We start from the raw sequence: 27,217 nt of genomic DNA on the forward strand, positions 1-27,217 counted from the left end.
CCACCCAGGCTGCATATCAGAGGTTTTAAAAAAATATCCCAAGTTGGGGCCACACTCCAGGCACTTTCGGGGTGGGCTCCAGGCAGTGCATCTGAACATTTTCCACGTGATTAGAAAGTGCAGCCAAGACCCAGAACCATTGCACTCGAGGCTGTGACCCTATGTCGGGGGTGTTCAAATAAAATACTAATGTGCTACCCTTCTTGAATAATGTCTAATTTTATACTTGTATAATGCTTTGCAGTTTCCAAAGTGCTATGAACTTTTAACGTTTAATAGAGCTCTTGTAATCTACTGGGGGATAGAGATATGCGGCAAATAATACCAGGAAGTCAGCTGTGTGTGTGTGTGTGTGTGTGTGTGTGTGTGTGTGTGTGTGTGTGTCTAGGAAGGGGAGCGAGGTGGAGTCGGGGAAAGTGCTGAGCTCATCATTTGATGCAGCAGCCACTGAAAGGAAGCCCAGGGTGGCGGAAGGAAGCAGCATGAGATGGGTGTGTGTGTGTGTGTGTGTGTGTGTGTGTGTGTGTGTGTGACAGGCTCCTGCAGTGTCCCCCTGTGACTTGGGAGAGCTGTATGTGCCCATCTGGAGAAGGGGGATAGCACTTCCTGGGTTATGGGGTGGGGCATCATTGACTGCAGATCACACGGATGTCCTAAGTGTGGTACTGTGACTGAGGCAGGGCCAGAGGCTATAGCAAGGGGAATTAACTACTTGGGGACCCTTCCTAGAGCCCAGGCCGGGGTCTGGGCTCTTGAATGTTGTAACAACTCCTTGGGCATTGGTTGGCACCAGTATGAGGAGGTCCAGATCCTTATTTTGGAAAGGAGGCCCCTCCCTGATGGAGCCCTACCAACAGCCCCAGCTTCCTCTTCTGCCATTTGTCTCTGTGTCTCCCCCAACACTTTTAGCTGCAGGAAGACCACGCGTTTGCAGCTGCTGGGATCTGCTTCCTCCTCATTCCTCCAGCATCAGCTCAGGCTCTACCCCATCCAGGGTCCCTTCCCTCTTCTGGGCTGCGGACCTTCACCTGGGTCCGCAGCCTTGCTTGGGAACAGCCATGGCACTTCCTCCACGCGGTCCCTTTCCGTCCTCCATATCGCAGTAGGTACCCGCGCATCTTTGTGTTCTCAGCGCCCCCCTGCCTGACGCCCAAGCGGAGCCAGTGGACTGTGAGTGGGTGGGTGGAAAGCAAACGATGGAATGAAGGTGGGGGGTAGGTAAGCGAATGGATGACTGGCTGAGTGCGGATGAATGAATGAGGGTGAATGAGATAACACAGGATGCAGTGCATGAATGAGCCAGGGAGTGCGGGACAGGTGCGTGCGTGCGTGGGTAGACAAATGAGGAAGTGGCGAGAGAGCGTGTGCATGAACGAATGAGTGAGTGGGAGGGAGACTGAGTGAGGGCAGGTGGGGAGCGAACGAGAGCGCGACGGGTGCGGGCCGCGAACCGCCGGGAAGAGCTGCGCACGCTCGACGATCGGAGCGCGGGCTCCGGGCACGCGCCTCTCCTGCCCTAGACCGCGTGGCCGGGGCGGGGCCCGAGGGCCCGGGCGTGAGCGTGGGCGTGGCGAGGCGGGGAGTGGGCGTGGCGAGGCGGGGAGTGGGCGTGGCGAGGCCGGGCTGCGGCCGGGAGGGCGGGCGCGGAGGAAGTCACGTGGAGCGCGCTCACATGACTGGCGGTGCTATGGACCCGCTGCCCGCGGCGGCAGTCGCGGCCGCAGCTGACGAGGAGGCAGACGAGGAGGCGGATCCGCTGGCGGCAGGTAAGGCGGCCACCTGGGCTGCCCCCCCGGTGACCCCAGGGCCCTTGGCTCACTTCCTGCCCCCGGCGCCCCGCGCCCCGCCGGGTCCCCTCTCCCACTCCCAGGAGCGCGTGTGGCTCCGTGGGCCGGGGGCTCGGTCTGCTGCTGCGGGCACCTGTGCAGGTTTGCGCCTCGCGACGAGCTCCTGTGCGCGTCTCCCCGGGGTGGTCCAGACCCCTCAGGTCAGGGGGCCCGTCCGCCTCACGCTTCCTGCGGTGCCTCCCTGTCCTCCTGCGTGGGGCACATCCCCTGGACCTGCGGGGCTTCGGACAAGTAATTTGGCCGCTCAGGACTTTTGTGTTCTCATCAGTAAAGCGGGCATATTGTTTGTAAGTGTTTTTCTTACTAGATGAGCGTAAAAAGCTTGCAGGAGGCTTGGTTTTTGTAGGCTGCTCCTATTTACATGTCCCCCCTCTAGTCCTCTAACTGCAGAATAGCTGTAGGTGGGTGTCGGTGTGACTTACTGTTTCTTCTTGGAAGGGGAGCGCAAAGGTGGGAGACTCCTCCTGGGAGTCTGACTGGTGTCCCTGAGGAGGCCACGCTCAAAGTGAGACCTGGAGGGCTCTCAGGTTATTCATTAGGACGAGAAGGGAGGCGGGAGTGGGGATGAAGCTGCTGGGGTGGGGTGGGGGGAGGGGAGGGGGGAGGTCGTTGCATTGGCCTAATTGATAGAAAGACCCTGGGTGAGACCGAGTCTAGACAGCTGCCCCCACCGCCACTTGGTCTTTAGTTATTTTTCCTTTCACTTGGAGCTGTGTAAGGGGAAAGCATGTGATGGCTCTCACTGTTGATTAGAACATTGTGTTCAAGAGGTCCCCCGTTTGAGCCCACCTTAAACGGGTGCCAGACTGGACCCCTTGGCTGGGTCACACTTGGAAATGGGGGATGGTGGCTGGGTGGGAATACTCCTTCCCCTGGATGGCAAAGCAGTTCAGAGTCGCTGGATGTGGGGTCCCAGGGGTCTCTGCAGGCATAGGGGCTGTTCTAGCTGTTTCCTGCAGGACTCACCCGCCAGCTGCCTTGTAGAGTCATTCCCCGTCAGGACAAGCTCTCTGAGACTGCCCTCCCTGGACTTCCCGCAGTTGGCCTTCCTGGGGCCGCTGTGATTTTAGGCGTACTCATGGTATGGCAGTGCTGGCACGTCTCAATTTACAGAGCGCTTTCCTACAGCCTGAGGAGCCTCAAAGCGGGGTTCACACACGCACAGCGGATGTGGCCTGTCATTTCATTCCATTTAAAACCTTTCACCCAACCTGTGAGCCAGCAAAGTGGCAGAGCAGATCTTGTTTGTTTACACTGGGAAAACTAAGCCCAGAGGCGACTGACTTGCCCAAAGTGGACACGTTAAGGGGTGTGTCCTGCTGGGGGTCGAAGCCAGGTGGGCTGAAGTCAGAAATCCTGAGCCTTTGAGAGTGAGTATCTCCAGGGATGATGATATGTGTGTATCTCACACTTGAGCAAAGGTCGGTTTTGACTTGTTGAAGGTGTAATTGTGGCTTCTCCTCGTTGGTGTCATGTGCACACAGCCAGTGTCCACCGTGACTGTTAATTGTGGGGCCCATGAGCTCTCGGTCTTTGTGCTGCCTTTGGGACTGTCAGTAAAAAACCTCTCTGTTCACTGTGCTGTTCAGCATTAGGAGTCTTACAATTCTTTGAAGTGTAAGCTGTGAATGGTAACTACTTTCCTAAGAATTTAACTTTCAATTATGCAATACATGGACAAACACGTTTTCTTAAAAAAAAAAAAACCACTATAGATTAAGTTAAAATCTCCCTCCAACTGCAGCCGCCCCTCTTTACCAGGGGACACCATTGTGACCAGTTTGGGATAGATCCTCTCAGTTCTGTTTTTATGTTTCATGCATATGTGTACTCAGAAAATATACACCTCCTTTTGCACACCACCCGTGTATCCCTAGGGTAGAGTATTAGTTTCCTACTGCTGCTGTAACAAATTACCACACATTTAGTGGCTTAAACAACACAAATGGATCACCTCCCAGTTCTGGAGTTCAATAGTTGAAAAAGGTTTCCCTCGGCTAGAATACAGGTGTGGCCAGGGCTTGCTTTCCTTCTGGAGGCCCTGGGGGGGAATCTGTTTCCTGGTGTTTTCCAGTTTCCAGCAGCCTCTTGGATTCCTTGACTGATGGTGCCCTTTCTCCAGTACCCCGAGCCACATCTTTCTCATGCTGTCATGGCTCTGGTTCTCCCCTTGTCCCCTTGTCCCACTTGGAAGAACCCCTGGGGTTACATTGGGCCCACCTGCACAATCCACAGCTCTCACCCTGGTTTCAGGTCATGGGGATTAACAATCTGAATTTCATAGGCAACTGTCATTTCCCCATGTAACCTAACAGTCACAGGTTCTGGGGGTTAGCACGTGGATATCTTTGGGGAGCCATTATTCTGCCGACCGATAGTAGATGCCCTGGGAGTGGAATTGCTGGGTCGTAGGGTTTGCACACTCTGTTTAACGGGTACTGACCAAGCATGCTCTATGGAGGCTGTTGCCGATTTGTACATATAACAGCGATGCAGTGAAAACATCCTTTCCCCATAACCTCATCAACACGAAGTACCAACTTTGTATTGGTATTACAAGAAACTAAACCTCAAATACAAATTAAAACAAATACAAATTAAATACAAATTAAAACAAAAATGAAACGCTTCCTTAATTTTTCTAAGCTTCCTTGATTATCAGTGAGGTTTAGTTTCTTGTAATATTTTCACCTTGGGCGGCATCTCTGAACTGACTGTTGATATCTTTTGCCCATTTTCTTATAGGATTGTCTTTTTTCTTCTTGACTTGTAGCAATCCTTTTTGTATTTTGGACAGAAACCCTTTGTGGATTTTATATTGAAATGATAACTGTTGAAATAGCTGACTGACCAGAACACTGTGTTCCTTGACTGGGAAGGATGAGAGTTTATTTCAGGGCCTGTTTTGAAGTTATAAAGCTTAGTGATTGTGACTTAAAATAAGAATGGCAGAGAATGATCCCAGATAATAAAAAGCTCAAAGAGTTCATTACCGCCAAACCAGTATTACCAGAAATGTTAAAGAGACTTCTTTAAGAAGAAGAAGAAGGAATAAAATAACAAAAAATATGAATAAAATATCACAAAGGAAAACAATTCTCACCGACAAAGGCAAAACATAATAAAAGCAGTGGCTCACCCAACACTAAAGCTAGGACAAAGGTTGAAGGGCGAAAGCAGGAAGATCATGTGTCATTACAACAGTAAATCAAGGGATACACACACAAGAAGTAAAAAAAAAATGACAGATGTGGAGGGGGTGAGTAAAAATGGTAGTGATTTTATGATGTGTTGAACTTAAATGAACAGCAACTTAAAATAGACGACTGTAAACATAGCGTGGTGTGTATGAAGCACATGGTAACCACAAACCAAGAATCTACCTGACATACAAGAAATAAAGAGAAAGGAACCAAACACCACACCATGGAAAGCCATCAACATGCAAGAGCAGAGAGCAGGAGAATAAGAAAGGAACAGAGAAGAACTACAAAAACAGTCAGAAAACAATAAAATCAAGAATTTCTATCATAACTATCAATAATTACTTTAAATGTAAATGGATTAAGTGCTCCAATCAAAAGATGAGTAGACAGCGGCGGCCAGTTAGCTCCATTGGTTAGAGCGCGGTGCTCTTAACAACAGTTCGATCCCCACATGGGCCACTGCGAGCTGCGCCCTCCACAGCTAGACTGAAACAACTACTTGACTTGGAGCTGATGGGTCCTGGAAACACTCACTTAAATAAATAAAAGTTAAAAAAAAAAGATGAATGGATAAAGAAGAGGTGGTACATATAGGCAATGGAATATTACTTGGCCATAAAAAATTATGTCTTACCATTTGTGACAATGTGATGGACTGAGAGGGTATTATGCTAAGTGAAATAGGTTGGACAGAGCAAAACAAATGCTATATGATTTCACTTATATGTGGAATCTAAAAAACAAAATAAACAAACAGAAACAAGCTCATAGATTGCAGAGAACAAACTAATGGTTGCCAGATGCGAGGGGGATTGGGGAGCAGGGTGGAGAAGGTGAAAGGATTAAGAAGTACAATTGGTAGTTACAAAACCGTCGTGGGGATGTAAAGTGCAGCATAGGGAGTATGCAATAATGCTGTGATAACTATGTGGTGTCAGGTGGGTGCAAGGCTTATTGGGGGATCACTTTGGAAGTTAGAAATGTCTAACCACTCTGCTGTACACCTGAAACAAGTATAATATTGAATATCAACTGCAATTGAAAAATAAAGAGTGAAAAATAAAAGAATGGCTAAGAATGTGTGTGATGTGTGCTTGATTGTCTAACCTGATTTTTTTGGATTGCATCATGCACTGATAAAATATGTGCAGGTTTCCACTATGTACCCCAGCCCAAGCTGGCTTCCCTGACCTAAACTTGGCCTTTCCTTCTTTAGAGCAGCCCATTCTGTGGCTTTCCATTCATTCCATCTGGCTTCCTCCACCAGACCCATTTGTCTTTGCAAACCCTGGGGATGCTTCCTGGTTGTCTGTGGGAGGGTGGTGGGGGGTAGTGTAGTCGGGGGGTCTGGGGGGTGTCAAGTCAGAACTGCCTGTCACACAGCCCCCGCCCCGCCTGCATGCCTGGGTGGTCTCTATGCCCTGTGTGCTCCAGCTACCACCTCTGGCCCGCTGCTCTGCCCTTACACATGTCAGAATTCACCGAGCTGTCACTTAAGATGTATGCATTGGGCTGTGATTGAATTATACCTCAAAGCGGTGTTTGCATTCAGGTGAAAGACCTTCACGACCATCCCCCTCCCTCTCTTACGCACATTTCCCTTGTGAGCTCCTCACGGGCACAAACTGTTATCGTCTTCCTTTACATCTAGTATCTAGAACAGTATCTGCCATGTGGAAAGGGCTCCAATGTTTGAATAGAATTGCATTTTAATCACAAGTTTTTTAGGATGGTATCACCCTGTCATTTGGTAACAATGTGGCTATGTGAATATTAAGTTTGTGTTACTGGGCTTTACAGTCTCTCTGCTACACACACACTATTTGCAAGGTAAAATTGTGTCAATTTGAAGAAAGAGGAACTAACTGAAGCACTATTACGTAGAACAGATTTTGGCAGAATTTGTGGTTAGCAAGAAACTGATGTTCCGTGTGGGGAATTCTGGTTTGGTGTGTGTTGTCCTTCCTAAGAAAAACGCAGCACAAAGAGATGTTTTGCTCATCGTGTTTGCTGGGGTGGCGGCGAGTGGGGAATCACAGGGCAGCTGTGTGGGTTAAGGGGAGTCCACCCTGTGACTCAGGCCTCGGGGTGTGCAGGTGGGAGGCCACCCGATGGGACGCGGGGATCATGGTGCCCCCTGAAGAACTGTAGTGTTTTCGTCCTTTGCCTGTTTTTGTTACAGACTCCTCACGAAACCATAGCCAGGCTTAGGGTAAACGTTTTGTGTGAGAATTTCAGGGTTACAATGTCATGTGGGCCGGTGGACTCAGGAGGCTCAGGTAGGTGTTCTGTTAGTTGAGCTCGGAGGGTTGGAGGCCACACTTCCGGCCTTTCCGTTCTCGCTGGCTGGCTTGGAGGAGAACGCGATTGCTGTTGGTGTGTGTGGAGCAGGTGTTTGGGGCGTCTCTCAGCACTCTTCACCAGCCTGGAGTGTGTCTGCTGAGCAAGTACAAAGTGAAGTTCTGTGCTGCTTGAGTAATTCCAGGGAGGCTGGCAGGGACTGGAGAACGTTGTGGGTAGCACTGCCTCCGAGAAGGACACTTACAGTATTTTCCAAGTATCGTCCCTAACAATGTGTGCTGGCCGAGTTGTCTCCTAAGATGTCTTAGGAAGGAGGTGTAATCAAGCCCATGCAATTTCCTTTTAATGTGAATCGGTGCTTTGAGGAGTGTTGTTTGTTACATAAGTAATATGACCATCAGTACATTTGATAATAGAGAAGTCAACCATAATTCCATCTCTTACACAACCACTGTGTTTCAGTGCGTTTCCCTTTTCGTGTGCATGTACTATTGACAGAGCTGTCCTCATAGTGTATTTACACTGTGTGCCTTTTCTACACTGCTCAAAACAGCTTTCACAATTTTTTATTTAATGTCTGCATAAGAATGCATGGAGGAGTGTAATACATGTGCTTCTAAAGTGCTAATGTCATAAATGAGAGTCAAAAAAAAGTGTCAAAGATACTCTTGCCACATGTTTTCCAGAAAATGATTCTTTCATGGCATCAGTATTAGAAATTGTCCTGATGCGTGCGTTTGGTAACAGTCTCTGTCCCCCTAAAGTCGTTCCCCAGCCGAGAGGTATCCGCTATTACCAGCTGTGCGTGTGAATCAGTTTTAGTGGCGCAGTTATTAGGCGTAGAGCTAGGGAGGAGGCCTTGGGTGATCTTTGAGATGTCCTGCTCAGTGGCTTTGCAGATACAACTGAGTCTCTTCACCCTCCACTGAGGGTGTTGACAGAAGCCAGAGAAAATACTGTGTGGCCCCAATGTGTGTAAAGTTCAAAAACATGCAGAATTACCCAGGTGCTAGAACTGTGTGATGGGCGGGGGCGGTGCCACGACAACAATGCTGTGGTCCCCTCTGGTAGGGGAGGGGTTTCGAGCTCCAGGGGAGACAGGGCAAGGAGGCTTCCAGGAGGCTGGTGGTCTTTTAATGTTTGACTTGGATGGGGGTACCCCGTGTTTGGTATGTGATTTGTCAAAGTGTCCAGACATTTATAACTTACAAAGTTATCCCTTTGTGTATGTGGACTGTACGTTTCACAGTAGAGAATGTCGTGGGAAAGCCCAAATCCTGAAACAGTAAGTGGACTTGCCAACAACACAGCTTGGCCAGCAGAGGTGGGTGCAAAGGGTCTTGTTTTAAAATAGCTTTGTAGGAATCTGGGGCTCTCTTTGTTGCCACTCTCTAGTTAATATTGGAGGGATATTTATAGTGAAATACATGTTTCATCCCTCTTAGTGGAGACTCCTACACTTAATCAACAGGAGTCCCCTGTTTCTGATGTCTGAGTGTCGTTGACGCTGGCCCAGGGCACCCATGCGTCCAGCTGTCTCAGGGCCTCTGGCACCAGCTGGAAGCAGGACCCAGAGCCTGGGTGCCTCTGGCTTCTGTGTTGCAGCAGGAAGGATGTTTGGGAGCCTCGCCTGCTATTACAGTATCTCTTCGGCAGAGGCCATCTCCTGTAGAGGACAGTCAGGGGACACTCACTTTTAGCACAGGTAATTATCTGTAGGACCAGGATTTCACCTCCCAACTCCTGAGAAATTCCAGCCCAGACTGGTGGTGGGTCGGCCTTCCCAGAGGAGGCCCCCACCGCGGCCTTGTGCCCAAAGGGGATGGAAGATTCCGCTTTCAGCCCCTGAGAGTCTGAGGCTGGTCTGCAGGTGTGGCGGCGTGTGCGGTGCTAGTCGTCCTTCTTAGACAGGGAGGTGGGGACTCACGGAAGTCTGCAGAAGTTTGAAGTTAACTGTGTCATGTGCAGTGGCATGTGCCCCTGAGATGACTGTGTAATGCGTGTCAAGCATCCCACCTCCTGCCTGCTTGGTGGAAGAGATTGCCGTGTGGGGCGGGCTCTGCAGAGTACAGTGGTGGGGCGGCCGAGCTGGTAACTAGTAAGCCTTTTGGAGCACTGGCTGTGTGCCTCGTGTATAAAAGACCGTCCTCACAGCATCCCGTGAAGGAAGTGGTCGTATCAGCCCTACTGCAGATGGGGAAACTGAGGCATGTACCAGTCCCATCACTTGCTCAGGACCGCACGGCTAGTAAATGGTGCAGCTGGGTTCACATGCAGGTGTCTGACTTTAGTTAGGAAGTGGTCGGTGTTGTCCCTTTGCTGCTGTCACTCATCGGAACCTCACTTAAGGGTTCCCGTATCAGCCATTCCTGGACACGGAGCTGCCTCCTTTGATGGCTTTCTTACAGTGAGGTTGTTACATGTAACGACTGTCCTCACAAGCACCACCTCAGACCACTGTGCTGTGCCGTCATTCTTTTCAGAAAGGGAGTGCCCTTTACCATGACGAAGGGGACGTAATGAGAGACCTGTGGACCCGGAGTATGTGCTCTAGGGGTCTGGGGGGGCTGTTTACCTGCCTCATTTGAGTGTGGGTTTGCATTCCGCACCATGTCTACAGAGAACATTTGATTCAATCTGGGGACCTGGGTGTCAGGCTGAGTTTGTTTCCAGTCGAGTTCAGGGTCACAGCTCTCACAAAACACATCGCTTTGCTAACTCAGTGGAGCGCAGGCTGAGTTCCCTCATCTAATGACCCTAGTTAACCGACTTGGGAGTTTTGGGGCGTAACAGGCCCCAGGTGAGGATCTCTTCTTCATTGCATGGAAAACCAGGCCTCCGAATCCAGGGCGGATTTAGTTGTGGGGGAAAATGACTACATATTTTTCTTACTGTGACATTTTTCACAGTTCCTAATTTGCTCATGCCAGTTTCCAAGGCATTCCGTTTTGTGGTCGGTTAACTGCATTGCTGGGTGTCTATGCTTCAGGCAGCTGCACGGCAGGGTCCCTGTGACCCAGTCCACAGGTCAGTAAATGCTTGTTTAAATGGATTTAATTGTATCTCACTTGGCTCCTAACACTGGGTGATTGTTTCAGACTTTACTATAATCGAAGGAACCAATTTGGTTGCGAATGCAGCTTTTCCATTTAGTCTTCACTGGGATCAAGACAGTTAATCCTGTCAGCTATTTTGGAATATTTTCACTTTCATGTCCAAAGATCCTAGAAAACCTGAGTCACTTTCAGACTGAACAAAGCAGACCCAGGATGAGAGTTTAAAAAAAAAGAACAAAAACCAAAAACACGAGGATTTTTTTAACTTTGAATTCCTTTGAAAGTTATTCCAAGATTCCCCAGATTAGTTAAAATAGTATTTCTTTTAAACTTTGGAAAAAGTCATTGGGCCTCCCCACATATAAGCATTCCAACACGAGAGACCCTGGAGGCTTTCTGAGGAACTGACTCGTTGAATGGGCCCTTTCAGAAGCAGGGTCTGGACGACTTATGGGGAAGCAGCCGGCCTTGGCCCCTCTGCTGCTTCCTCTCGCTCCATCGTGAGTCAGGGGAAATCATCTGACAGGTGTTGGTTTTCGCCCTTGACTTCGGGTTTTCTGATGTCTTATGGAAACAAGCCAGTGGTGTTGTCCCTTCCCTTGGTCATCGGGATACTATCTGCGAACAAAATAGAGGCCTGCAGTCCTGGAGCCTTTGTTCTCACACTGGGACGTGGACAGCGTCCAGTGGACATAATGAGTAAATGACAGGCGTTAGAGCGCCGTGGCGGGAGGTGGCGATGCAAGCTGCAGTGGTCACTGAGTAAATGTCACCGAGAGAGTGATGTTTGCACCAAGATTCAAGGGAGGTGAAGGAGTCGGGCAGGAGGGTATCTGGGGAAGGAGTGTCCCCGGCAGCAGGGAGCAGGGACATCGGTACTAAGGCTCTAAGGTCAGCAGGTGCGCGCTCTGCTCTGTTCCAGGAGCAGCCAGGAAGCCAGTGCTGAGGAGCAGGGAACGCAGGGGAGCGTTTGTTGGCTGAAAGGATGAAAGAACATTGTGGGTGGCAGTGGGTTTGAAGAAGCCTTGCGTTGAATGCTTGTCCTTCCGACCCTCAATCAGGGAGACGTACATTTTTAGCTTTTTCCCTTTTTGATGCCACTAGGTGACCGCATGGCTCTCCGAAGAGAGTTTCTGAGGAAAGTCTGCCTCACACGTGTCTGTCAGTGATGTAGGGTTGTCTGTGTGGAAATAGAAAAGCCATTTGGGGAAGTGTCTGTTAACAGGAAAAGCTGGAATTCTCCAGGAATTGATTGTAAGGACTGGATTAAAAATACATCAGAATAGCTTGTGAATGAGGATATTATTCATGCTGTTTATAATAGCAGGAAACAGTTAGTAGGAGAAAGGCTGAATGATTTTCAGTTCCGTACCTAAGATATCATGCAATCAGTGCAGATAATAGTCTTACTGCGTCTCAGGCACATGGAACAGTGGTTGTGGTGTAAAAGGGAAAATCAGGATAAAGTGGTGAATTAATTGCAACCGTGTTAAGGAGGCAAACGGTTACAGGATGGCGAGGGGAAACGGACAGAAAATACTGAGCGTTGGCCAGCGTGTGAGGCAGCGGGAACCCTCGCTGATGGAGTGTAAATGAACTCAGTCAGCTTGGAAAACTGGAAATATTTCCTAAGCTGAACATATGAAACCCTGGGATCTAGCACTTTCCCTCTTAGGCGTGTGCCCAGCAGGAATGTGTCCACGTGTCCACGAAAAGACACGTGCTAGAATGTTCAGGGCAGCACCGCATGTAACAGGAAAACCCTGGAAACTACCCAGACGCCCAGCAGCCACAGAATGAATAGCTAGATTGTGGCCTCCTCACACATGGGTCCTGGCAATGAGAACGGACTGCCTGCGTGCAGCTCTGTGCGGCACACGGGTGGGTGGCACAGGCACGCTGAGGGGGAGAAGTCAGAAACAGAGGAACTCATGGTTTGAGTCCACTTAGGTACATAGAAACAGGCAAAGACGACCTGTGGTGATAGAAGCCAGTGGTCACCCTTGGGGCGGGAGCGATGTGAAAGGGACGTGAGGGGTGTGGGGCACTCCTGATGTGGCGTTTCTTCTGGGTCCTGTTACACTGCTGTGTAAATTCACTGAGCACAACAGTTTCGATATGTACGCTTTTCTGTATGCTCTATTTCACTATGCACAAGTTTTGAAAGCCAATGGGAGAAAGAAAATAGTCACATGTTTCCTAGATATAATCAAATATAATATTTGCATGTGTTTTATGGGTACTTATGTAGTGAAAATGCAGAGACCTGCCTGGAAGTGATATCCGTCAGATTTACGACACTGGATACTTTTGAATGGGGGGTGGGGATGGGGAGGGTGCCTCTGTGACATTTTAGATATTTTCCAGAAACAATGGGGCAGAGTGTCATCTTCGGTGAAATCTCCTGGGTTCTTAAATTGTCCATCCTTTCATGGATGTTTTGAATATTTACAATGAAACCAAATGTAAATGTTTTTAAAAGACATATAAGGAGAGTGAGTGGGAGCAAAACAGTCTCACAGTGATTATTTGAGTGGCAGGCGCTTAGGAGGTTCTTGCTTCACAGAAAAGTTTAAAGAAAAATGCGGTTGTGCTGAGACATGCTTGATACTGAAAAAACCGTCTGTTATAACCCTGTCTGTGTGAGAGTAATGTGCAAAATTGTAGGGTCAGAGTGAGTTTCCTCATTTCAAAATATTGTAATGTTACATAAAATAAGGTACTGAAAGAAAGAGAAGCCTTACGTTTCATGAAATTGAGGCCAGAACAGTTTGTGTTTCATTGAGTTGCTGAGTTGGTTAGGGACAATCAAAGGATTGACTCATGACGGGTCACGTTGTAAGGAGCGCTGCCTGCAGATGTGAGAGACAGCCCCGTTTTGCGTCTTGTCGGGGGCATGCCTGCCGTCCCCTAGCCAGCCAGCTGCTGAATTCTCATCTCTGAGGTCACGGCCACGCTGGGGACCAGGAAACTTGTGCTTCCACTTACTTCCTGAGAACAGTGTGTTCACTTCAGAAGGACAGTAGCTTACAGACGTTTTTAAATCAAAGGTAGAAACCGTTTCATGAGCCTAAGCAGGAACATTGATGTTGAAAATGTGGAACAGCTACTGACCCCATTTCATGTTGTCTTGGTGGGAAAGCTGTCGTCTGACAGGTCACCCTTCAGTCCCCCGTCTGTGACAAACACGAGCAGCGTTAACGTGCACCTGGTTCTTGTTAGATTTGGGGCGTGGATGTGGCGGAGGCGCTGTGTCCCTTCCCTCTGCTCGCCCTGTGACAGTGCTTCTCAAGCTGTGGCCCCTGGGCCAGCGGCCTCACCTGGGAACTTGATAGAAATTCAGACTCAGTCCCTACCCAAGACTCTGGGGGTGGGGCCTAGCAGTTGGGTTTTCTTTTTTCTTTGTTTTTAATTGTAAAATACACATAAAATAAACGTAACCATTTCTAGGTGTGCAGCGCAGTGGCATTAGGTGCATTCACGCTGCTAAATAACCGTCCCCACCGTCGTCTCCAGAACTTTCCATCTTCCCAAACTGACACTGTCCCCATTAAGCCCTGTTTCCCCTCTTCCAGCCCAGACACCACCTTCTACTTCCTGTCTCTGTGACTGTGACCCCCAGGTCCTCATGTCAGTGGGATCACACAGTGTGTCCTTTGTGACTGGCTGGTTTCATCAGCACAGTGTCCTCAGGGTCCATCCACGCTGCAGCAGGTGACAGTGTCCTTCCTTTTAAGGCCGAGTAACGTCCACTGCATGGCTGGACCTCAGTGTGCTTACCCACTCACCTGTCAGTGGACACCGGGCTGCTCCCGCCTCCTGGCGCCTGTGCACAGCGCTGCTGTGGACGTGGGGTGCAGGTATCTCCTTGAGTTCCCACTTTCAGTTCTTTTGGGCCCAGACCCAGAGGTGGGATCGCTGGGTCACGTGGTGGCTCTGTGTTTAGCTTTGTGAGGACCTGCCAGGCTCCTGCACAGCAGCTGCACCACTTTTCACAGCCGCACCAGCTACACAAGGATTCGTTTCCTCCGCGTGCTGCCAGCAGCCCTCTCCCTCCTTCCTCTTCCTTTGATGGTGCGGTCTTACCGCCTGTGTTTGCACAGCCCTCAGGTGAGTCTCAGGACACTGAGTCTGGAGACTTTGGCCCTGTGGTTGTGTCATGTCTCACTCGTCCTTGTTATCCACACGTTCTGGTGAACCTGCTCCGAGGATGGTGGTCGGGTACCTCTGTGTGGCATTGAACCCTGAACGTGCAGTGCATCAGAAGACACGTTCGACCCCACCCTGCCACTGATGGGGCGATAGGAACCTGCCTCACTGGCTCCTCACGGTTTGAAAAGCACTTTACACTGGGTTGGGGGGCTCTCTGCCAGTGGGGAGAACCCAGGGAGTGCCTGGGCCGAGTGGAGCTAGGGGACCTCCCAGTGCTTAGTGCAGCCCCTCCACTGGGGTCAGCATGAGTCCTGGGGGTGGCTACTGGGTGTGGCCGCCAGTGAGTGGCTGGCCTGTGCCCACTCTGCAGGGGGTCCCTCAGTCTGTGACTTCTGCATTCGCTAGGATTGGCTTAGATAAGGACACGCGTGACACTGGGCGAATCCTGTTTCCCAGCGCTTGGGGCTCTGATGAGTAAGAGCCCCAGTCGTTAGCACTGACAGACACGTGCAGCTGGACCTCTGGGTGTGAACTGGCTTGCTGCTGAAAGGCTGTGACGGACGCGTGTGGGGAAGGACCGCAGCTTTGTGTGCATGTGTTTGAAGTTTCATCGCTTCTGATTCATGACTTGGAGAATGACAGGATGTCGGAAAGGAATAAATATGAAATACTGCTCGTTGGTGGCTCCCTTCTCGTACTGCGGAGAGGCAGAGACATTTACGTGGCTCAGGGTGCGCTGGTGGCTGGCGTGGGAGGGACACGGCTCCCCATCGGCGTGTAGGTTTCTGTGACGCCTGCCGGAACCGATCTGTGGGCTGATGGTCCTGAATACTTAGTGTCATGGGTACTACGTTCCAAATGTTAGTTAGTGGGTTTCCAACATCTGTTTGGACGGCAGCAACATAAATCTGGAACAGGGAAGGGATTTCCTGAATGTTTCCTAGTAGCTAGTTGCTTTCAGCTCTGCGGTCTCACTCAGTTCCCACGATGGCCCTTTGTGCAAGGTGGTGTTACCCGAGGCACGCAGCCTGGGGGTCTGAGAGCTATGTTCTTGCCCAGCGCCTCCCGGATGTGAGTGGCATTTCAAGGCCAGGGTCTGGGTTGAGTCTGAACCCCACTGTAGAGTACTTTGTGCCACAAGTGTGCGCGCAGAGCAGGAAGGCTGTTAGATAGCAGGGGCTGGCATCCTGCCCCTTGTTTTTCTGATTATAAGCTCAGAGGTGGTCACTCACTAGGCCACACAGCTAGAAAATAACAGACTGGATTTCCGCCCCTGTCAGAACCCGCCCTCTGTCCCTGGCCTTCCTGGACGGGGCTTCCCCCTCTGATCTGTTCTGTCTCTGTGGGACAGGGAGGGTGGGCGGAGCATCGTCCAGGCACTGGTCTACGGGGCTGCGTCAGTTGGCTTAAGAGGGTGTCTGTCCATCTTCTCAGAGTATCGAAGTCCTCTCGGTGAACTTTAGTTACTCCGTAGCAGACCAGGCCCTTCCTGGTGTAGCCGACCCTTCCTGCAGGGAGCAGTCCATCGCGTGACACTGCAGCTTGTCTGAAATGATCCTTTTTCCTTTTAATACATATTTTTTGGAAATATGGCTGTCCTAGTTTAATTTAGTAAATTGATATGTAGAATCGTAGCTTTCTTATGACTGAAACTTCTCCAGAGGGGTGATTCTTAAGGTGGTTGAGACCAATTAAGGGCAAGAATAGTATCTTTGATTAAAATGTGTCGTTTGAGTTGTGTCTTTTAAATTCTCCTGTGATCAAAGTTCAAATTCTTCAGTAGCAAGAGATCACTTGGTAATCGTTACTGGGTTTACATTCTGTGTTGGACTATTATTTCTATCAGGAAAATCATCAAAATTAATACATCCTTAACAGAGCAAACCGTCTTATTTAAAAGTTTTAATAGAGACCTCCGGTACTCCGCCAGCGAGCTCTGCCCTACTGCCTCGCATTTTCCCCTCTACTCTTCCATTACTGCTTTACATTTTTTTTTTTTTTACATTAAATAGGTGTTTTCTGGTGTACCGTTGAATTCCCTTGTTGTCTCAGTTACTGTAGTTTTTACTTTCTTAGCGGTCACCATGGGAGTTATAGTGAATATTTAGAGCAATCTAGCTTGGACTCATAGCAGTTTAATTTCAGTAGTTTATAAATCTGCTCCCGCACGGTTCCTTTGCTTCTCTGCCCCTGCTGTGATCCTCCTATGACTTACATCTGTGTAAATTGCATGCCCATCAAAACACATTGTAATTATTACTTTATACAGTTGCCTTTAAAATCAGCTAGGACTGGAGTTACAAATCCAGATACATTTGTGCTGTCTTTTCTGGTTACTCACGTACTTAGTTACTGTCACTGGTGGTTTTTGTTGCCTCAAGTGGGTTCATGTCTTGTAGGGAAGGTCCCTGGTGAGGAATTCTCTTTTTGCCAGATGTGGGCTCCTTGGTTGACCCTTCTGTCTTTGGGCACTTCGCACAGGTTCCTGGTACGTCAGCGGTTGACCTCATCGAGGAGACTTTGCACTCGATGAGTCCCTTCTCTCCTGATGCTTTCGAGATTTTTTACAGTTTGAATGGTTATTATGGTGTGTCTGAGTGTGAACTCTGAGTTTATCCTGGTTGGGAGTTTTTTTGAGTTCTTGGATGACTTATATCAAACTTGGGGAAATTCTTGCCATTATTTACTCAGATATTATTTCCAGCCCTTCCTCCTTTTGGGATTCTCTTGGTGATCATGTGGGGACTCTTGACGGGGGGCCCACAGGTCTCCGAGGACCTCTTCCTTCATCTTCATTCTTTTCTTTCTGTCCTTTAGACTGGGAAATCTCAACTGACCGATCTGCAAGTCTGCTGATTCCTCTCTGCTCACTCAACTCTGATGTGGAGCTTCTTGTGAATTTTTCATTTCAGTTATTGAACGTTTCAATTCCGGAATTTTTATTGTGTTCTTTGTTATAATGTCTGTCTGTTTATTGATATAACCAATTGGTGACACACTGTTCTCATTGTTTCCTTAGTCCTGTACAGATGGTTTCCTGTAGTTCTCCGAACGTATGTAAAATAGCTGATTTAAGGTCTTTGTCTGATAAGTTCAAAGTCTGGGCTTCCTCAAGGAGTTTCCATTGATTGTTTTGTCCCGTGTTTGGCCATACTTCCTTGTTTCTTTGTATGTCTCATAAACTTTTGTTGGAAACCGGACAACTTAAATAATATAATGTGGTACCTCTGGAAATCAGAACTCCCCCAGGTGTTGTTGCTGTTTGTTGTTTTTTGTTTAATGACTTTTTCTGAACTAATTTTGTAAACTCTCTTGTATGAGCTTCCTATGGCTGCCGTAAGAAAGCACCCCAGATCAGGTGTGAGTAGGGGAGGGGCTCAAACCTACAGAAACATGTTGTCTCTCAGGCTGCAGACCAGAAGTCTGAAATCAAGGCGTCGGTGGGGTCATGCCCCCACTGGAGACTGCAGGGGAGGACCTTTCCTGCCCCTCCCAGCGTCTGGCTCCGGCTCTTTGGTCCCCAGGCTTGCAGCTGTGGCCCCTCATTCTCTGCTTCCATTGTCACGTGGACTCCCCATGTGTCTGTGTCTCTGGGTCTTCATGTGTCTTCTCTTATAAGAACTCCCATATGACCTTATTTTTAACTAAATGAATTATTACATCAATAAATGGATCCTGCATTGCCACAAACCTTTGCTCAATTTCCAGTGTTCTGAAAAAGCTGATTCTGACAGTTGTTGCCAGTGTTCTTGTTTTTGTAGAGGAGAGGGGTTTTGGAGGTCCTTACTCTGCCTTTTACTGATGTCAGCTACCTTTCATATATAAAGGGTTTCTAGCAAGGTCATTTATGTACCATACAAGTCACCCGTGCAGTGTGCAGCGCCGTGGTGTTTGTACATTGAGGTGTGCGCTCCTCAGCACAGTCGATCTGAGAGCGTTTCACCTCCTTGGAAACAGCCCCTTATTCTTCAGCGCTCGCCCCCCATCCCCCCCCCCCCCAGCCTGGCAGACACTGGTCTGCCTTCTGCTCCCGTAGATTAGCCTCTTCCAGACGCCCGTGTGTGTGGCGTCGTCCCATATGTGGTCTTTTGCGCCTGTGTCCCTCATTCAGCGTCATGTTTTCAGGGTTCATCCACGTCTTAGTGTGAACTGTCCTTTATGTGTTGTGATGGCCGGAAACTACTCCATTGCGTGGGTGTCCCCTTTCATTTCCCCATTCATCAGTGGGACGTTTGGGCGTTTCGTGTGTGGGCAGACATTCTCAGTTCTCTGGGGGATATTCCTGGGGGTGGAATGCTGGGTCCCGTGGTAACTCCATGTCTAACATTCTCAGGAGTTGCTGGGCAGTTCTGAAGGCAGCTGCACCATTTACACACCTGCCAGCATACGTGAGGGTTTCCCACATCCCCACCAACTCGCATTATAGTCTTTTAATTTATTTTTTGATTGGAGCCATCATAGCGGGTGGTATCTTACTGTGGCTGTGACTTGCGTTTTCATGACGGTTGATGATTTTGAACATCTTATGTGCTTGCTGGCCGTTGGTAAATCTTTACAGAAATGTCTTTGCAAATCCTTTGCCCATTTTTAAATGGGGTTATTGTCTCTCTCTCTCTCTCTCTCTCTCTCTCTCTCTCTCTGTCTCTCTTTTTTCATTGAGTTGTAAAAGCTCTTTATGTATTCCAGATACAAGTTCCTTACCATGTACATGATTTGCACATATTTTCTCTGATAAAAATATTCTCCCCCATCCCTTTTTAGTTGTATTATTTCCTGTTTTCCCACATAGTCAGTGCTCTAGTGAAAAGAGACTTTGCTTTTCCCTAGAGATGGTCTTTTTCACTCCTGAAAACACAATGGATGTCACTAAGTATTCATTCAGCAAGTGTACCTTGAGCCCCCTACTATGTGCCAGCGCTCCCAGCAGCCGGGGTGCATCTGAGAGCAGCCAGGGAAACCCCTGCCCTCCGAGTTGGGATTCCGGTGCTTGTGGGTCAGCCCCTTTCTCTAAATCTCAGGGTGCTGGAGAGTGGTGACGGTGACTCCCCTCCCCCTGGAGTGTAGATATGGACACCCTGTGCTTGGCATGGTCTGTAACACAAAGCAGCTCTTAGCTGAGTGGGCAGAAGATTCATAAGCTCAGCCACCGGTCCTGCCCCTCACTGCGCTCGGGAGCGGCTGCGTAAGAAACGCTTGTTGGCTCATCGCGCATCTCTGTGGTGCCTGCAGAATCTGTGTAAACACAGTTTTCAGGCCGTCACAACATTTTTACACAGAAAGGGGCGGGGTCCTTGGGATGGCTTGGGAGAACAGGTATGTTCTAGAGCTGTGGTCCCACACATTTTTGACCATTAGGATATTGGGCACTCCTAACACACACACACACACACACATACACACCCTGTATACACATATGCACACACTCATGTGCTCACTCATACGCACACTCTTGTACACACATACACATACACTCATACATATACTCTTGTACACACACTCAGACATACACACACACTCATACACACGTTCATGCACACATGCTCATAAACACACTCATAGATGTGCACACATCTACCCACATCTATATATATATATATTTTTTATTAAATTTATTGGGATGACAATTGTTAGTAAAATTACATAGATTTCAGGTGTACAATTCTGTATTACGTCATCTGTAAATCCCATTGTGTGTTCACCACCCAGAGTCAGTTCTCCTTCCATCACCATATATTTGATCCACATCTATATTTTAATCAGTTACATGCACGTGCTACTCCACTACTCTCTTACGTGCCTTATAGTAATGCCACAGAATAGAAATGAAAAAGGAAGAGATCAAAATACAGAAAGAAGTGCTGCTATTTTCCTGGTACCCTGGTGGTGGATTGTGTGCCCTCACTTGGGAGCTCACCATTTTCCAGCACTTGCTGCTTAGTTTTTGTGCGGGCTCTTCACGAGGCTTTTGGGGCTTCCCTAGTAAACATTGAGGCCTTAGTTTATTTTCTTTTGTAAACTTTAGGTCAGTTAAAGACAGCTACGTTTTAAATCCTCCAATGCTAAGGAATTTCACAGATGGAAATAGCCTAGTCATTAGTTCTGTTTAGGATGTGAGCTGGACTGTTGAACTGAAGTGTTACTTTCAGAAGTAAATTACAAAAAGCAATACAATCACATTAGAGAAAATTTGGTAAAAAGAGAAAAGAAATCTACAGTTTGTTGGACTTATTTGGAATAAGACTTTCCCCCCCTCTGGCACACCTTCATTTTTAAACATTGAAATGAACTTTTTTCTCTTTAGAACTCTTTGTACTAAAAACCAAACTGACTTTTTAACGTGATTTTCTTGTTTGTTTGTTAAGCATAAAATCTCCCTGAATTGTCTTCTGCTGCTCTATGAGTGACACATGGTGACTTCTTGTGTATAAGGAAGCCGAAATTGTTGGGCTTAATGCTTTGATTTGTAGGATCAGGAATCCTAGCTCTAAGCAAGCGTGTAGCTGTTCTAAAAATGAGACTGATTGTTTTGGTACATTAAAGAGTAGGTGTTGTACAAACATGGGGACGCGCAGAAAATTATACCAATTTGTTTTGTCTTAATCCCCTTTCTTGACTAGAGAAAAAGGAAGACTTCTTTCGCACGCAACGTGTAAATATGTCACTTCTTTTTCCTTCCCCATGTTGAAAAGGAGTTGTGACTGGTCCTAGAAATGTGAGTGTATTTACTGATTCACAGGCAGGTGGACGCCTCCTGGCGTAGTGATTTTTAGGAGCAGGGGCACTTGCCCCTAGGCATCCAGTCCTCAACCTGAAATGTGACCTGGCCTGAGTCCACGTGCTGAGCTAACCGTGGAGAGACGGAGAGCTGGTGGGGCCTCCACCTTCCGAGCGGCTGTTTCTATTGAGCACCCACCCTCTGTTCTCCAGACTTGCCAACATCCCAGGTCAGCGAGCGGAGGGACCCGGACCCCAGGCGAATGCAGATGCCGCAGGGGAACCCGCTGCTGCTGTCACACACCCTGCAGGAGCTGCTGGCCAGGGACACTGTGCAGGTGGAGCTCATTCCTGAAAAGAAGGGCCTCTTCCTGAAGCATGTGGAGTATGAGGTTTCCAGCCAGGTAACGGGCAAACTGTGTGTGTGCGCGGGCGGGTAGGGGAGAGGAATGGTGTGAGAAGAAGGGCCAGAGGGCTGCAGACTTGGTTTGCTCAGCTTAAAGGTAAAACCCAGAACTGGATGTCAGAGAACTAAGCTGCCCACCTTCATTTCCATGGCATGTGGCCTGCATCTTGTGGCGGCTCGGCCACGCCCCCAGCTGGCTCAGCCACGCCCCCAGCTGGCTCAGCCACGCCCCCAGCTGGCTCCACTGTTCCTTGCCATCCCTGGGCTCTGGGACCCTGTTTCTCAGGAAGCTCATTTGGGTGGACGGTCTGCAGAGCCAAACCTGGACAGGCCATCCTGGTGTAGTTTGCAGTATTGGACACCCCAGAGGATTAGAATGTGGACCCCAAGGACATGCATGGCCTCCGAATAGCGAGTCCAGTTTGCGGTTAGGGTGGCGTGTGTGGGTCTAACCCCATAGTAGCCTGCCTTCCCTGGTGGGCACCCTGATTCTGAGTTAATCAGGTGCCAGACAACTGGCACCAGGGTTGGCCGTGCATGTGCAGAACCGAGTGGCATCAGCAGTGCTGACCTTTCTGTCCCTTTGTCTACTATCTTTTCATATCCGGGTTCAGTTAGAATAACTGCGTGTGGGAGTTTTTATTCTTGATCCTGGGGCTTCCTAATTGATGAACTAAGAACACCTTTTGGACTGTGGCGTCCCGCTGTGTTTGTGGGGGACTCGCAGAGCAGCGCGGCCACAGGTGGGGCAGAGTGCCACTGTCACAGCATCGTCAGGCAGACAGGTTTGGCTGGAAGGTCTCAGCCCCCATCCCAGGTCAAAGGGCCGCTCTCAGAACCTCATGGGCAGCTGTCCCCTCATGCTTGTGCTGTGCCCAGTGACAGTCAAGCATCACGGGACTTGTGCTTCACTGTGTTTTCAAGCAGCAGTGACAAAAGCCTGGGGCTGTCCTAATGCTGTCAGCTGTGAGTGCTGCTCCTCGGTGCAGTTCTTTCCTCCAGTTAGTCCAAGGACGGCGCTGCCGACTGGCATGGCCGTGGCTCGTGGCCTCTGGGCTGCTGAGCAGCATGAGAACCAGCCGTGCCTGGTGGGGCACGGCTCTTCCTCCTGGGGCCTCATCCCCCGAGGGCGACGGGCTCCAATGTAGGAGGCGCTGCTGTCCCTGTACGTGCACCCGTGCTGGTCTTCTCTTCAGTCTCCTAAAACGCCCCGTTCCTTAAGTTAATTGATGGCTTCACAATGAACATTTTTAGAAGGTGGTAGTTTTGCCCAGGTTACCTCTGGAAACGTGTTTGAAGGGGCGAGCCTGCTCATGTGTGAACAGTGGGGCAGCCTCCGGGGCCACGTATTGTCACCATTCTCGCCAGAGTCTGGAGTAAATACAGCGTGGCAGAATGCGTAGGTTCCCTAACAGAAGTGCACACACCTGACTTCTTGGTTTTTCTTCATGTAGCATTATTTAATGTTTTTTGTAGACTTGCTGGTTTGGGGCAGTTTTATGTCACGGCAAAACTGAGCAGAAGGTGCAGAGATTTCCGATTCCCCCTGACTCCACACATGCACAGCCTCCCCCACATTGAACACCCCCACCAGAGTGGGGTACTTGTTACACCTGATGCACTTGCAGCAACACGGCATTGTTACCAGGGCCTGTAGTTGGCATTCCGTGGGTTTGCAGCAGGGCATGTGGCCATCATGACAGTGCCACACACAAAAGTTTCACTGCCCTCAAAATGCTCTGCGCTCCACCTGCTCGTCCCCCTGAGCCCCGGGCGACCCCTGATCTCCATGTCCCCATAGTTTTGCATTTCCAGAATTTCCTGGAGGTGGTGTCACTGTGTGTAGAATACTCAGATGGGCGCCTTCTGCTCAGGAATGTGGTCAGTAATCCATGTAGCATACTGAGTGCTAAAGACAGCTGCTCATGCTCGTTGCTCATGTGAGCTCTTCGGGTTCACCCAGACCAGGTCACTCTGTGCACAGCATGCTGGTCTCGTGGAGCTCGCAGGGTCATCAGTGATGGGTCTACAGGGGATTTGTTGGCCCCTTTCACTGGAGTCCACCGTCTTCTGCATTTCAGTCCATAGTCAGGGTTTGTCTGAGTTTAGACAGTCATTGGAGGAGGGACAGGTGCTGCTGTGTTAGCCCTGTTTGAGGGTGTGTCTTGAGGATGTGAAATGAAGTAAAGTGCTCCCTTTTAAGGGCACTACGGGCGCCCACCGCAGCAGCCGACAAGCCTGTGCAGTCATGTCTCTCAGAAGATCCAGAACAGTAGAGCTGGTCATGAGACGAGCTGTGCAGTGTTTAAAGGTTGCTAGCAAACCTTAAGGCCTGGTGAGAGAAGTGCGGGCTTTAGCAGTCCTGTTGCCGTGGGTTCTGGTTAGAGGTCGAGAAGGTGAGGGGATGGCGACGTGTGCCGGGTGTGGTATCGCATCTGAGTGCTGAACCTTTCCCTCATTTTCTTCACAGCGCTTCAAGTCATCCGTGTACAGACGCTACAACGACTTTGTGGTCTTCCACGAACTGCTGCTCCACAAGTTCCCCTACCGCATGGTGCCCGCCCTCCCACCCAAGAGGATGCTGGGAGGTACAGCGGGCTTGCTGGAGGTGGGGGAGGGGGCGACGTCCGGGAGTTCCTGGCTCCGGGATGGCAGCGGGGCTGCAGTACCAGCCCCTCGGTTATCCTGGGTCACAGCTGTGCCTTAGCACCCAGGCCTGGTGTGGGGATGGCGACGTCAGCTGGTACCCTTGACCTACACGAGTACTCTGCTTGGTAATGGATGTGTAGGGAGGCCCCTGTTGTGCCAGGGAGAAAGAGCATACCCCAGTTCTCCTTCCTGGCCACGGCTCCTGAGTCCCCACTCCCACCCCCGAACCTCACCCAGGTGCATGGTCTGTTTTGCCCGCTCTTGCACCTCAGCAGAGGGCAGCACCATGGCATTTGGTGGTCTCTCGGGAGCACGGAAGTAAATGCAAGTGAGGTGACCTACCCTACCCTGCATCTGAAAGGAGATGGAAAATGCCACATGTTTGTTGCTTCACCTGCGGTTACCGGGGGCAAAGCGAGACCACAGCTTGCAGGCCCTCTGGCCTGGCCTGCTCCTCCCAGGCCTGCAGCGGTGGGGCGAGGGCGGCCCTTCTCGCGCTCTGAGCGATCCTGTCCCACTGCCCTTCTCCCAAATTCTAAATAAAACTCAGTGAGAAACGAGTGCCTAAAGCCGACCAGTTGATTTTTCTGCCATTTTCCCAACAATCTAAGGAAACGATGTACTTGAACCGGAAATAGCTTGGGATTTAATGCAGCAGTCCAGTTGTCAGCATTCTGAAATGTCTTAAAATTGTATGTAAATACCTTTGCCTCTCACTGGTCACTGGCCAGCCCAGTCTAGAGAATGCAGTTTTCTTACTGGCCCACGTGAGCACCACAGACAAATAATATCCTATTGAAAGGGGAAGGAACGCTCAGGGCAGTAGAGATAAAAATGTCTTGGGGTAGGTGCCTGCTTACTGAAACCCACATGTTTTGGACCTGGAAACGGGGTGCAAATGCTTCACTGTGTGGCTCAGGGTTAATGACAGTGCACCTTCTGTAGAAGGGTTCCTGCTGGTCCCGAGGGGCATTTTTCAATAACTTAAAAGTAATATTTGAAATACTATTTCTGTTTGTGGTCGGACTTAAATACCCTTAACGTATCAGTATACACTTCTACCTTTTTTCCTTGAAGTGAAAATAAGCGACCCGAATGAAAGCAATTAATAATCGGATCCATTGCAGAGTGAGTTCTGAGTAATGTGAATAGAGAAACGGGTGAAACAATGGGTGCAGCAGAACCCACTTGCTTACAGAAGGCTTACAGCAGACCTCTGTAATTGAGATGAGCCGGGTGGGACTCAAACACTGTTGATTGAAACAAACGGGCTGTGTGGTTTTCCTGGGCAGTTCCTGACTGGTGTGTCTGCAGGGCAGGGCGAGGAGGTGGGGACTGTCTCCCTCGGGAGTGTTGTCCGGGTCCCTGGGTGGCTGCCTGGTGTGCGCACAGCTCCTCTCAGCGTGGCCCACGTCCGGCGGAGGGGCGCGTGCACCAGGCAGTCCGGTGACCGTGCTCCGTCCTCAGCCGACAGGGAGTTCATCGAAGCGCGGAGGAGAGCGCTGAAGCGTTTTATCAACCTGGTGGCCCGGCACCCGCCCTTCTCCGAGGACGTGGTCCTCAAGTTGTTCCTGGCCTTCAGCGGTCCCGTGAGTACATGAGAGCCGTGGGTAGGGCCCGGCTTCCCTGGGCTTCTGTTTTCCTGATGTTCTCTTATTTCTCTGGTTTGCTGCCCTGGAGTCTGTTTTGCACGTGACTACCATGAATAAGATTTACTGTCTTCCCAAACAGCAGGTTGAGTATGATTTTCAGAGGCACCCAGGGCTTGGCTTGGCAGGTCTCTGCATCCATGTGGGGGCTGGGGTGTCAGTGTAATCCCGTGGGAAGCCGGTACCCAGAAGGCCGCTTGGTGTGGAGGGTTCCTGAATGCTCTGGAGACTGCAGATAGGAATGAAAGTTTACTGAAAAAGACCACACTGGGCAACGTGCCGCTGGAAACACAGCCAAGTCTCTTTAGCAGAGCTGGAGGCAGAGGCAAGGTCTGAGGAATGGTCTCTGCACGTACAGTAATTTCAGTTAGAAACTAGAGTGGCGGTCTCTGCCTCCAAATTGCTGTGACGCAGCTGAGATGCGAGTCAGGAAGCTGAGGCAAAGCCTGTTCCCTGTTGAGGAGGAAGACACCACCTTGGCAGGCAGCTTGTCCCCAGGACTGTCAGCTCTTTCTTAGGAAGAGGTCTTCTCCTTGCGAGGTGGGGTGGAGGGGGCTCCAAGGGCCCATTGCCGGTGGGACCTGGGAAGGGGCGGGGCCCGCACCCTGTCTGCACAGAGGCCAGGGTCAGAGGCGGAGCTGGGCGGGCACTGCTTCCTTTCCCTCTCACTTCCTAGAGCAGAAGCGGCCTCTGACCCTTAGAGAAGGCTGCGGGCTTTCCCACTGTGACCCCCGGGGGGCTGTGGGTGCTGCCCCCTTTAGGGGACCCATGCCAGGCTTTAGCGAATGCTTGCTGCGACCCGCCGGTGAGCTGGGAGTAAGTGTGGGGCTTTTGTTCCCTGTGGTGGGCAGGTTCCCTTAGAACAGGGAACTTGATTGCCAGAGAGGAATGTGGAGGGACGTGGAGCTGAGCTATAAGCAGCTCAGGACAGGCAGGGGAGGTGCGGCGGGCGCAGAGCTGGGCGACGTCCCGGTCAGGACGCGTGGGGCTCCCCTTACCCCTGGCCGTTACACAGACAGGGCGTCCCCCGAACCTCCCCAACTCCATTGTGTTTTTTGGTAAAATGAGAGGATTAGGACAGATGACCTTCACGGCATCTCTGCAATTCTAGGTCACTGACCCATAAACAGCTGCCTGTTACGGTCTCTGTAATTCCCGGGGCTCTGTGTGGGGTCTTCTCTTCTTACACCACGACTTTCGGGAGGCTGGGCTCAGGACCCCGATGCCGCCCTCTCTG

The 27,217-nt window shown here is 50.0% G+C and overlaps 1 protein-coding gene across 2 annotated transcripts in view; it reads left to right on the top strand.

Moving 5' to 3' along the window:
- The first annotated feature begins 1,609 nt into the window (after positions 1-1,609).
- Positions 1,610-27,217, top strand: part of SNX8 (sorting nexin 8) — a 36,778-nt gene continuing 11,170 nt past the window's right edge. The window contains exons 1-4 of one of the 2 annotated variants that reach the window (XM_019757560.3): positions 1,610-1,766; positions 21,490-21,680; positions 24,153-24,270; positions 25,799-25,920. In XM_019757560.3, coding sequence (XP_019613119.1) covers positions 1,673-1,766; positions 21,490-21,680; positions 24,153-24,270; positions 25,799-25,920 — 525 coding nt within the window. In that variant the 5' untranslated portion in view covers positions 1,610-1,672. Of the gene's footprint in view, positions 2,135-21,489; positions 21,681-24,152; positions 24,271-25,798; positions 25,921-27,217 lie in introns of both variants that reach the window. The other variant, XM_074314008.2, reaches the window with a different exon arrangement.

Source organism: Rhinolophus sinicus, chromosome 5 (genome assembly GCF_057876585.1).
Source record: "Rhinolophus sinicus isolate RSI-liver-muscle chromosome 5, RSI-T2T, whole genome shotgun sequence".
Classification (NCBI taxonomy): domain Eukaryota; kingdom Metazoa; phylum Chordata; class Mammalia; order Chiroptera; family Rhinolophidae; genus Rhinolophus; species Rhinolophus sinicus.